This window comes from Chroicocephalus ridibundus, chromosome 12, assembly GCF_963924245.1.
Source record: "Chroicocephalus ridibundus chromosome 12, bChrRid1.1, whole genome shotgun sequence".
Taxonomy (NCBI): Eukaryota; Metazoa; Chordata; class Aves; order Charadriiformes; family Laridae; genus Chroicocephalus; species Chroicocephalus ridibundus.
This window is the reverse complement of record NC_086295.1, coordinates 4,027,072-4,039,397: the sequence shown is the minus strand read 5'-3', so window position 1 is coordinate 4,039,397 and position 12,326 is coordinate 4,027,072. Positions and strand designations below refer to the sequence as shown.

Below are 12,326 nucleotides of genomic sequence, written 5' to 3'. Positions count from 1 at the left end.
GCCTGTAGATGTTACAGAGGTAAACGTGGCCATTGCAGCAAAACAGCAGAGAACTGTGCAAAAAGTAATCAGGGAACATATTTTAAAGGCAAACATGGAGAAGAAGGCATGAGAAAACTTGGTCTTTACTTAGAAGCGTTTGAGTTATATGTGCATATATCAGTACACCTCCATTGACTTTAAAGTTGTCATGTATTTAGAGAGAGAGGTAGTCCCTGATGCTGCAAACATACACTCACGTGCTTGAAATTAAGCACAGGCGTGAGGATTTACAAGGCAGGATTATGATTTACTACAGGTTGGCATGTCGTAAGCGATGGTGGGATAGATTTGCCCTTTCTTTCCCAATTGGGATGCCCAAGGCGGCAGTAGAAACCCAGCTGCAGGCAGGAGAGGATCCCCCGGCGGAGGGGGATGTCTCGGGGGGGAGCAGGCATCCCTGTTGCGTTTTTGACCTTGTGTTTGTTTCCATTGCTGCATCCCGCCCCTTCGCCCAGTGCCCACGGAGCTCATCGGCCAGGAGGTGAGGTAAGGACCCTGCTCCTCCTCGGCGGTGGGAGGGAGGGAGGGATGGAGGTGAGGCCCCGCGTTGGGGGTGGCTTTGGCGAAGCCCTGCAGCTCTTTACAGCCTTGGGAACCTGGGTGAGGGGAGCAAACCCATGGGACTAATGGGGTGGAAGTCTTGGTGGGCATCTCCTGGTGTCCAAGTCCTCGGGGCACCACTTGACAAGGCACATTAGAGGAACTGTAGGAGTTAAAGGGATGAAAACAGGAGCTCTGGATGGGTCACGTTAGACGTGAGACCCTCCAGCCGCCCTCTGTCCCACCCCAGATCTAAACCCCAGCAAAACCTGATACCCACGTTCTGTGTTGCAAGACTATTAGGGGCAACACCGTACTAACCGGAGTTTCTTTTCCATATATTTTACATCCTCTTGTTGCCCCTAAACAATGCTGTGTCACATCACTTCTTGTGCCAGATGCTCCTCCTTTGGCCCCGTGTCCCCCGTTGAGTCACCGAGGTCCTGTTGTCACTCGTTCAGCAGCGCTGGCATGCCAACAGCAGCAGCCAAAAGAGCCAGAGCGAGTCTTTGCAGCCCTACAGAGCTTCTCATTATAAATAACAGCCTCCCCCATCTCTAAGCTCCCTTTAAACCTCGCACAAGGGCTTACGCAAGAGGTAGGAGTCTTTAACCTGGACAGGCGTTAATAGCAGGGGCTGCCTTTTCTAGCAGCCACCGTTAGAAAGCCGTGTGTGTCAAAGAGTAATTGGACCTTAACCAACCCAATTTCAGAGCATTTCTGCTCCTCCACTCTCCTATTACTCTGGAGAGACGGGAGGAGCGAGCGGCGGGCATGCCACTTCTCCAACTTTTATTGCTGAACACTTGAGTGGAGGTGGTAATTGGAGCAGGTGACATATATAAGGGGCAGGACAGAGCGCTCCACAAAGCCATCTCTGCAGCTGTCACCTAATTGCCTGATTAACTGGACGATTAATCGACTAATTGGAAGCAGGGCATCGTCTGCATAACAATAAGAGGCCCTTTTGTCAAGCATACCAAGGCTGCGGAGAGGGGGAGAGCAGGTCGGTGCGGTGGCTCTTGCGGGGAAGGAGAGCAGCTTTAATAGACCTCGAAGTCCCTTTCCTCTTTTCGGGACTCCTGCCAAAGCACATGAAACCTCCCCAGAGGAGAGCAGGGACGGGAAAGCCTGGCCCAGAGCACGCCGAGCATCACCTCTGCGCTGGCGTTTTTTAAAGGGGTTAAAAGTGACACACCGAAGACAGAGACGTCCCAAATTGCCACCTGCTTCGGAAAACCTCGATGCTGAACCGCTTGGCTCTTTCCCGCTGACTTTTTAGCGCAGGCTTCATTTCACCACATCAAAAATAAGGGGGGGGGCGGGCAGGAATCAGCTTTAATTGTTGCAGGAAAGCTTATAAAAGCCTGTAACATCATCAGAGCTGCTCTTGTTTCCCACTGAATAAGGCCTTTTTCAGGCAAGTCACTGGTAACATAAACAGCGCCCTGTCTTGCGGCATGTAGTCACTTAAAGTGTGTCTGGGGCTGCTCAGGACAGAGCGGCCTTAGTCATGACTGAGGGCAATTAAAATTAAATAGACTTTCAGATCATCAGCAGGGGGAGCAGTGAAGGGGGGATCTCCCTCTTCCAGTTCTTCCAGTTACACACGTTAGCGGGACGAGATCTTTTTATATACGACCCGGAGCGCTTTGCTGGGGAAGGGATGCCTTCCTGGGGGGCAGGACCCCAGGCTCGGCGGGGCTCGGGCTGTGTGCGCACGCCAAAAAATGTGGGAGCCGTCCCTCAAGCGATGGCGTTGGAGGATGCTCAGCATCTTGGGTTGGAATTGGGCCATGAGGAAAGGGGACAGCAGGAAGGAAGGACTTCACCTTGGAGGGGCCGGGAGGCGCAGCTTACACCCACGGCCACTTATCCACCTCATGTAGAAAGCTCTGTCCCCTTAGGGGACACGCTGCTGTCATTTGACCTCTTAGCTTTAGCTTTGCTAAGCTAAAGAAAGCCCGTCTCCCCGAAGGAAGGATTCCTACTCCCCTGACAGTTCAGTAGCCTTTTCCTGTCCTGGTTTTGGGTTGAATTATATTCTCTGAACACAGCGATCTGACTTGTGCACGGTGTTCTGGGGAGCTGAGCCATTAATAACCCGCCGGTGCACCCAGAGCTGCTGCATCCATTAGTGCGCTCAGATCCTCCTTATCCTCAGCTTTCTGCAAGGGCTGAGCTCTCTGCTGAGAGCAGGAATTGAGTCCCTAAAGCCTGACTTGGCACTTGGTACTATTTAATGTTGTCCCGTGTCTTTTACTCCGAGAACAGCAGGCTGGCCAGGTCCCCTCTGGGCTGGCGATGCCTTCTCCCTTTGCGCTGTCATCAAGAGATTTCATTAGCGCTTCCAACTTCCCGGGCCGAGGGTGATACAGTGCTAAATGAGGTTATTAATCCTACACGACTCCAGAATTCCTTAGACGTCAGGCAAGTCACTTGGGCATCCTATAATCAATGCCATAATCTGGTTTTGCCAGAAAATGTTTGCTTTAATGCTTCTTATCTGGAGCCCTTGTAGCTCCTGGAGCTGGGGCTAATTACCCCTGCAGGGGAGGCGCGCGGCCCCGTGCCGAGGGATGCAGCGAGCAGGATGAGGGATGCAGCCCACGGCAAAGGCAGCAGCAGCTGCTAGCGCTGCCCGCAGCTCCCTGGAAGTCCTTAACTCATCCTCTTCTGCAGAGCAGCAGGAACAAACGCCGGGATTTGGGAGACCTGGTCACCTAAATCCTATCCGTTCCCCCAAAAGTGATTTTCAGGATTTTCGTCCTGGTGATCTCCACCCAACATACGCTGGCTAAAATCTCTTCGATCCCCTCCCAGCCCGCCCTTTCCCAAAAGCCACCCACTTCTTAGCTCAAGGAACCCCAGTTCCCTGCTAAGCCATCAAATAAGGGAAAAGCCCATGTTTTCCTCCTGCACCGGAGGAAAAGAAAAATAGAGGGTGGCAGTGGGGAAGCAGAGTGCAGCAGTTGTCTGCTTTTTAAAAGCTTGCTCTTACACATGCAAATCTTTAATTAAACATACTCATAAAACTATAATGAACCGTTCATCTAATTAAATGGGGTGAGTCATTTCATTAATTTTTAGCAAACTGCAAGGCTGCTCTCCTGCCCTCCTCACTTGGAATTCAAGGGGACAAGCTGAACCATTTGAGGGAAATTATCTTTTCTTTTGCGGTTATTTTGTTCCTTGGGCACAGGACCTGTTTAACTGACCACAGTTTATACACTCCTAATTAAAAATGAATTCTCCGAGGCCTATTGCTGTTCTTGATGGCTGCTTGTTTCCCTCTCAAGCTGTCCAACCCCAGGCTGTAACGGCTCAGGACACATCCGTGGAAAGTATGCAAGACACAGAAGGTGAGGCTGGGTTGGAGGTAGCGGGGATGGAAAAATGCCAGCAAGAAACCCACAGACAGACGTTCACTTGGAGAGAGGCTGGTTCAGAGCAGCAACCCAACTCACCTGCCCCAAATCTGCCCACAAAGAGCCAGTTTTCTGTCTCTCCATCAGTCCATGAGGGATCCTGGGGGATCGGCTCCACCAGGCTGACAGTAGCCTTCCCCCAGACCCCAAACCACGGCAGATGTACCTGGCTCAGGTGCCTGGGGTTGATGGGAGCTGTCGGAGGCAGAGATTTTGGTCTGTTCGGTGTCTCTATGGACAGGAAGGGGAAATGGGAGCACGCTGGCTGCCCTGGGGTCCATGCCAGCCTTAACTGATGGCTTTCATTGCTCTATAATGGTGAAATCAGAGCAGTTGGTGGACATGCCCCAGGGGCCGGTACTGCATGCCCTGCCTGGTTGCACGGTGGCACTGGTGGCCATCACCAACAGTAGCGCTGGGAGCTGTTGGTCCTGCTGCTCCCTGGACAACAACTAACTACCCGTGGGCCAGACTGCTGGAGTGAGCCCAGCATCCTTGCGCTGACTCCTGAGAAAAGTTGATGTATTTGCCCAAAGTCGAGGTCTGAGAGCAGATCTTCTGGCCACGGAGGGTTAAACCAGCTAAAAATCTGGGCTGCTGGATGATTTTTTTTTTTTCTTTAGTATTTGCGTATTTGTCCCCCTTGCCTTTGCCCAACCAGCTCAGATGCCGTAGCCATGCCTTTCTCACTCGGCAATGCCTCCTCTCTGCTCCTTGATCCCATCTGCAGTTTACAGAGCTGCCCTCTAGCAAAGAAGAGGAAACTTCAGGATGCGGAGGCCGAACATCTGGTGTCGAAGAGAAAATCCCATCCGCTCAAGCTGGCCTTGGATGAAGGCTACAACGTCGACAGCGACGGCAGCGAGGAGGCCGAGGCGAAGGAGGAGTCCGGCTCCGAGGAGTCGGAGGGGACGCTGGAGGAGGATGAGGCGGAGGCGGTGGAGCAGGAGGAGACCCGCAGCCCTGAGCCGGCAGAAGGTGCTTTATCATTATTGATTGCAGAGCTGTGTTCTGCAGATGAATAAAGGGCAGGGAGTGTTAATAACCAGGAGTTATAGCTCCTCTGAATTATGTACAGGATGGGTCCTTCAATTATTACGTTCGCTGGAAGCACAACGGTAAAGCTCTGGTTAAGCTGAGAGGGGATACGCACAGATTGTCTCTGGTGTCTTAAAAATGAGCGATTTTCCATCAGGGATGCTCCCTGGGGAAGGACCCACGCCAAGCACAGAGGAGCTCGCTGCGTGGCTCAGATGACGGCGGGGAAGGCAGCCGGGGTCCCGCATCGGTGCCTCGATGGGCTCGGCTGGATTCCTTGGTGCAGGAGCCGTCCTCCTGGCCGGATCCAGATGCTATCGGAGAGGAGGAGTGACAGTCAAACGAGCCGGGTGTCCAGCCGGGGTCCTGACACTGTGTTGGACCTGGTTTTGAACCCCTGGTCTGGGGAGCATTGGGAGCGATGGAGCCAGATGGCTGCCGACAGTGGGGGGCTGGGAAGCCGCGCACATCTGAGTCCCACGAAAGCTTCTACATGGAAATTCCCTTTCTACCTGTCATTCCTAAATGCAATAAATTAGGCTGCTCCGGGGGTATAACAGCCAGACTCTGGTTTCAATTAAGCTTAAGTAAGACAAAGAGATGTTTACGAGCTTATGTAATTACTTTATTTTCTTCCTTTTTCCTTTCTCTCTTCCTCCTTTTTCCTTTCTCTCTTCCTCCTTTTTCCTTTCTCTCTTCCTCCTTTTTCCTTTCTCTCTTCCTCCTTTTTCCTTTCTCTCTTCCTCCTTTTTAATTTTCCTCTTTTTTTTAATTTTCCTCTTTTTTTTAATTTTCCTCTTTTTTTTAATTTTCCTCTTTTTTTTAATTTTCCTCTTTTTTTTAATTTTCCTCTTTTTTTTAATTTTCCTCTTTTTTTTTAATTTTCCTCTTTTTTTAATTTTCCTCTTTTTTTTAATTTTTCTCTTTTCCTTTTTTTTTTCCCCCCCCTTTTCTCCTGTTTTATTCCCTCAGAGAGAAGCCCAGCAAAATCAACCCATTATGGACAAAACACGGCAACAAGTACGTCTGGGCCCAGCAAGGCCAACTATAGCAGCTATCAAGAAATAATCGCCAACTCTCTCCTAAACCTAGGCCAAATAGCGGAGGAAACCCTCGCCATCGAAGGGCAGCTGCCTGAAGCTGAGCTGCAGGGCTCCAAGCCACCATCCAACGTTGTGCACCTGGTTCACGAGGATGCGGGAGAGGAGTTAGTGGAGGAGGAGTGTGACAAGGAGATCATCATCCAGACGGAGGATGCGGAGGAGGTCATCGAGGTCACCAGCGAACGCAGCAGCGAGTTGTGCTCGGAGCACCGGGACGATGCGAACTGCGAGGAGTCCTGCAAACTGCAAAAGGCTGCAGCAGAAGAGGATGAGGACGAGGAGGAGGAAGATGAAGATGAGGAGGAGGAGGAGGAAGAGGATGAGGAAGAGGAAGAAGAAGAGGAGGATGAAGAGGAGGAGGACATGGCTCCTGAAGTGATCTGCGAAGAAGCTCCTCACACTTCTCAGGACACCCAGAAAAGCCACTGTGAAGGGCAGTTCAGCCCGAAGCCCGAGTACTCGGTCATCGTGGAGGTCCGGTCGGACGACGACAAAGATGACGATGCCCGCTCCCAGAAATCAGCGGTGACCGATGAGTCAGAGATGTATGACATGATGACGAGGGGGAACCTGGGGCTGCTGGAACAAGCCATTGCGCTGAAGGCTGAGCAGGTGAAAATTGTGCGGGAGCCCAGCCGGCTGCCAGGAGAGCACGTAAAGCATTTCCAGGTGGACGAGAAACAGAGCAAACCGCTGGACAGCATCCGGAAGAGCTACTACGGCAAAGGTATGGGGACGAGCCTTCGCGTGTCTCCTTCCTTCCCGTCCCCAGCCGAATTTGCCTGCTCAGCACCCCATGAGAACCAGGCTGCTGGGGGGTTTCACAGCCAACAAGAGGGAGTTTAGCCACAAATCCTCAATGCCCAGAGCGAGGGGGACATCCTAGAGGTCAACAGTAAATGCACAAAATGATGGTGTCCTCTACACCTCAGCAGGGGAATTGCCTGGCTAAATTGCCTGTTGGCCTTGAAAATCTCAGCTTAAGTGGTAGAGCTGGTTAAAAATCCAAGTGGGTTTTAAAGTAGTGGTAGGAGTCCCACCGCAGCAACACAAGGGACTTGGCAGGGGCTGCGGAGTGCCCCGGGCGCTGAGCCGGGCTGCCCGCTTGGTGGCTGTGAGCAGCTCCATGCTCCTCGCTGGCTTAGCGCTCAAATTGCTCTGTTGATTTTAAATTTCAAAACTTCCAGTGTTACAATTCCCCCTTCAGTAAAAAAAAACAAAAACCCAAACCTCCAAACCCAAGGTTTCTCCCTGTTTGACTGGAAAAGTGGTGGGAAGCACCCTCGGCAATTTTTTCTCTCCTTTTCACCTCTTCCCCTCCAAATCTGCTAACCTGCTTCCCACCGCCCTTTCCCCACCATAGATCCCTCAAGACCTGAGAAGCGAGAAATTAAATGTCCGACTCCTGGCTGCGATGGGACCGGCCACGTGACGGGACTCTACCCTCACCATCGCAGCCTCTCTGGTTGTCCGCACAAAGACAGGATCCCTCCCGAGAGTGAGTACATGGTGGGATAACAAGAGTTGTTTAAATGAGTCTGAAGCCTTATTTCCTGGGGGGAATTTCACACCTGATGGGTAGAGCTGTCTCAAAGGCAATGAGCACTCCAAATATTCCCAAACGATGTGAATTTTATGACTGCGTCCCTAACACAAGCCTGATGTTAATCCTTAGGGTATAACAGAGTTTCTGGCATGGGATGGTGTTTTTACAAGTTGCTCTGGGATGCTTCTATCTGCCAAAGTGTTATTGCTCTTCATGGGAAACGCCGTGGAGATTACTAGGAAGTCCTACCCTTCCTAAAGATTTTTAGCACCATCCTGTGGAGAATGAGGTCCCTTCTCTGAAAATCAAAGAGGTGCTTTCAAAATGACTGCCCACCTCCAGAGGTGTGCCAAGCAGTTCCCATCTTTACACTGAGTGTCATCACGTGTTTTTCCCTGCTTGGGATATCATGTTGGGAAGAAGGGGAAACTGTTGTTTCTCGCCGTCCAAATGTGGTCAAGGTGTTGCTGTGCGGCAAAGGAGAGGAGTCGTTCGGATGCGCAGGATAGCTGAGTCTCCCCCTAAACTCTCATCACGGTAAAATTCACAAGGTTCTACATCGAGATTCATCTATTTCACAGAAAATATCTATCATCATCATAACAGATTTTTAGATATATAGGCATAGAGAGATATTTTATTTCTACCTCTCTACCAGCATCCCAAATAGCTTTCCCTCTGCATATACATAAAAATCAATGTTGTATGTTTATGATAATAGCATAATAGATGAAAAAAAAAAAAAGGAGACCTTCCTTATCAGTAATTTCAAAAGTTGCAGACCTGCCATGAACACAGAACTGCAGGAAACAAGGGGAAAGTAGAGCTACCTTCACACAGGCTTGAATGCAAGAAGAAACATTAATAAATAAGCAACAGAAGCTGTGTGCTTCAGAAAGGCTTGCAAATCAAATTATTTTCTTTACTTTTAAGGTCAGCGCTGCAGGAAGCAATAATCCTGAAGATTAAAATTAAAAAAAAAATAAAAAATAATCAAACAAAGACTAGTCCTAAGGATAAAAGCAGAGATACAACTTCAATCGCTTAAAACTACCTGAAATTGGGAGACTTGGCTCCAAAACGGTGGTGGGCGGCACGGGGGGGAGAACGGGATTGCAATCAGCGAAGGAGGAGAAAGCCCAAGCTGTGGGCAGAGACGCTAGTCTAGTGCTGACCTGAGCACCGCTGCCTTGGAAATCTTTTTTTCTCTACACAGACAAATTCTAATTAGAGCATTTCACGTTCCCTGATTTCTAGGAAACCAGCGCAGAAGTCTTGATGATTCTGTCTTTTTTTTTTTTTTTTTTTTTTTTAATTTGTCTCTGATTTTTATCAAGTTGTTTTTGCTTCCCTTCCCCTCCCCCCTTCTCCTTCTCGCTCCAAAGTCTTGGCGATGCACGAGAACGTGTTGAAATGCCCCACGCCAGGCTGCACAGGACAGGGTCACGTCAACAGCAACCGCAACACGCACAGGAGGTACCAGCTTCGATTTCTTCTCCATAATGGCCAGGGCAAGGCTGGCGGGAGGGCAACCAGCCCAAAAGATGTTGGGTTTACTCTTGCACTGAGAGATGGTGTAACTAAGGTGTTCAAGGCCAGGCGGGATGGGCCTTTGAGCAGCCTGGTCTAGTGGGAGGTGTCCCTGCCCAGGGCAGGGGGGTGGAACTAGATGATCTTTAAGGTCCCTTCTAACCCAAACCTTCTATGATTCTATGACCCTAAGACAATAACATGGGAAAGCAAGACGGGGCAGTGTCTTCTGGCTGGGAATAGAGCAGAGCAATTGCTTCCAGGCTCCCAGGTGGGACTGTGGAGGGGTAGATGCAGGTGGGTCTTCATGGAAGAGGTGTTTGGTGCTGGGGAAGCAGGGGGTGCCTGGTGTGGCTGACTGGAAGGTGAAGTTTGTGTTTGGTGGTATGGCGCTTTGCTGGATTTCTAGACATTTCCACGATATTTAGGCTGAAATTAGTCCGCGATATTGATGAGCTGGGAATTTGTGTCCTCGTGCTGTAGGACCTCAGCGCAGATGTGGTTAGGAGGGGACGGGGTCACACTCTGGGATCTGTAATTATACCCCATGTTCTGGCTTTGGACAAACCCCAGCACTTTTACAAACGGGAAGGCTGCAAGCGGAGTGGATGATGCTCTCAAAAGCTAGAAGCCTTCCAAAAAGCCAGACTGGCTTGTGCTACAGGGATGCTCTCATGAATTTATGATTTCCCATTCGTTGCTCTTGAGCATAATTGTCAGAGTGTGACAGCTCTGTGGATGTTGATGTGTTTGCAGGCGTGAGGTGAGTTTGTGTTGTTACTCGTCCAGCCGTGGAGGAACTTGGTGGATGCTTTGTCGTAGCCGTAGCTGCTAGAGGAGAATTAGGGAAATCTGCTCGGTTAATTGAGAAGTTGGGTTTGGTGCAGGCAGCAAGTGATCACAGTGAGATCGAGGTGATCCACTGGTGTCAGTGAGTTATGGAGTGAGCTTTGCGAACAATGATTTGGGCTGAGACCCGGCGGGGTCGGAGCCCTGGGTTTTGCGTGGGGCTGAGGTGGGGGTCCCTCGGTGCTGGCTGTTCCAGCCATGAAGGTGCCCATGATGGCTTGGGATCTGCTGGGAGTGTGTGTGCTCTGCTTGTGGGGGGGTTTTACCTTCCCTGAGCAATCGCTGTAAGAGCCAAGCTGGTCTCGAAGAGGCAGAGCCCGGCTCACGCGTAGGGTTTGTGCGAGAAGAAGCCATTACAGCCCCCCACCTCCCCCAGGCACCGGCGCGGTGGCCGCCGCGAGCATCAGAAGTGCAAATGCTTCCCCACAAGTGCCCCTCAGAAGGCTCCCTTCAAACGGATCCAAATAAATACAAATCAAAAATGCCATTTCACTGCTAAAACCACTCAAAGAAACCAGCCCGTCCCCCTCTGCCCCTGCTGCGCTCAGCCCGGGGGAGCTGCCTCCTTGATCCACCTCCGGGCACTGGGGAAGCTCTGGAGCTCATCATGGAGAGATTTTGCACTTGATGTTTTGCTGCTTTGCTGCTTGCCAAGACTAAAAGTAATCTAGGATAATGAAAATAAAAAAAAACAAAAACCTTTAAATGCAAACACTTTTCTCAGGTGCACAGTGCAGCTCTGGGTCCCTGAAATGAAGACTTTTACGCTCATCCCTCACGCTTGGTTTCCTTCTCTCTCTTTTCTTTTTTTCTCCTTCTTTAAAAAAAAAAAAACAACCCAACAAACCTTTCTCAGTTTATCTGGGTGCCCCATTGCTGCTGCTGAAAAATTAGCCAAATCGCATGAAAAGCAACAAACCCAGTCTGGTGATCCTTCGAAGACCAGCTCCAATTCCGACCGGATACTCAGGTAAATGGGAGCGCGGAGCCCCGCGCCGCGTCCCCGCGCTGCCCCAGCCCTCCCCGCCGTGCCCTGCTCGCCGGAGCAGCCCTCGCCGCTGCCTCTGGCTGGATCTTGATACTGCTGAGTCCTGTTATTACAATCATAGGTCTCGCCAAGGTGGGGAGATGTTTAATTGATGATCCCAGGGAGGGCATTGAGGACAATGAATTGCTTCTGTAGCATCAATTAATGCTGAGGCTACAGGCCAAAGGGTTTTACCAGTGCAGCAAGAAGGCATTTGTGCCGATCGCTCTGCAATGCAAACTGCCAGAGAATGATGGCTATTATATTAGCATTATAAGTAGGGTGGGCTTGGGAGGGGGAGGAGGAGATTTAGGCTACATATAAATCACTCGATGGCAGTTTCGCCTAAGTCCATCGGCTTTTCTTCCTCTGCCCGCACGGTTCAGAGGAGAGAAACCTGCCACTCGTTTCCAAACCAGTCACATTTATTTTGTTATTTCGCCCGTCTCTATCTTCCCGGGAGAAAGGGCTGTCTCACATTAAGGATGTCCCTGATAGATGCTGGCTTCCGTAGCTGATGTGATTCATGAGGCTACAGATGGATTGTAATATGGTTAGTTATTTTGCAACGAGAGCAGGACAAAAACCGCAAGTACGAGCCCCGAGCAGCACTCCCACAAAGGCACCGGGGGCTGATTAATGTATTTATTTGCTCGCCAGGACTGCCGAGCACCCTTGTGCACCGGCGCTGGGTGCTTTGGAAAGGCCATTTAGGGCGATTACTTATTTATTTGCAGCGGAGCCCGCGCTGGGCACAGAACGCTCTGAGCGCATCACGAGGACGGTCCATGCTCCAAGGAGCTCCCGCTCCGAGGACTCGCTGGTGGAAAGAGGTCACGGGAAGGAGAATAACAATAGGCCATTTATATACAATTTATATGCAAGACAAATTGATTCATGATAGGCCGCCCAGCAGAAGCGGGTCTTCAAGAGGGACTCTGCAGGCAGAGGAGAGGCCCTGGTGCCTCGGTGATGAATCTTCAGGGGGGAGCAGAGCTAAACTGGGGGGGTCCTCACGCCTTCGTGTGCCGTCCTGTGCCGTGCTCCCATAAATGAGCGATGCCCAAGTTTCTGCTGCTGTCGGAAAATGCTGTCATGCCGTGGCAGACTGCAAGAATATCGTTTTGGATGAGATCGGCACCTTGGTGTTTTGCTTAGAAAGAGAAAAAGAGGTGGGGGGGGGCAGGGAAGGAAAAAAAGGGGGAAAAATACAAAAGGCATCT

The 12,326-nt window shown here is 50.7% G+C and overlaps 1 protein-coding gene across 4 annotated transcripts in view; it reads left to right on the top strand.

The window, feature by feature from the left end:
• MYT1 (myelin transcription factor 1) overlaps positions 1 to 12,326 on the top strand; it is a 67,098-nt gene that overhangs the window by 31,222 nt on the left and 23,550 nt on the right. For 3 of the 4 annotated variants that reach the window (XM_063349912.1, XM_063349914.1, XM_063349911.1), the window contains exons 4-10: positions 498 to 528; positions 3,882 to 3,944; positions 4,741 to 4,988; positions 6,021 to 6,878; positions 7,515 to 7,649; positions 9,083 to 9,173; positions 10,933 to 11,046. In XM_063349912.1, coding sequence (XP_063205982.1) covers positions 498 to 528; positions 3,882 to 3,944; positions 4,741 to 4,988; positions 6,021 to 6,878; positions 7,515 to 7,649; positions 9,083 to 9,173; positions 10,933 to 11,046 — 1,540 coding nt within the window. The remainder of the gene's footprint in view (positions 1 to 497; positions 529 to 3,881; positions 3,945 to 4,740; positions 4,989 to 6,020; positions 6,879 to 7,514; positions 7,650 to 9,082; positions 9,174 to 10,932; positions 11,047 to 12,326) is intronic. The other variant, XM_063349913.1, reaches the window with a different exon arrangement.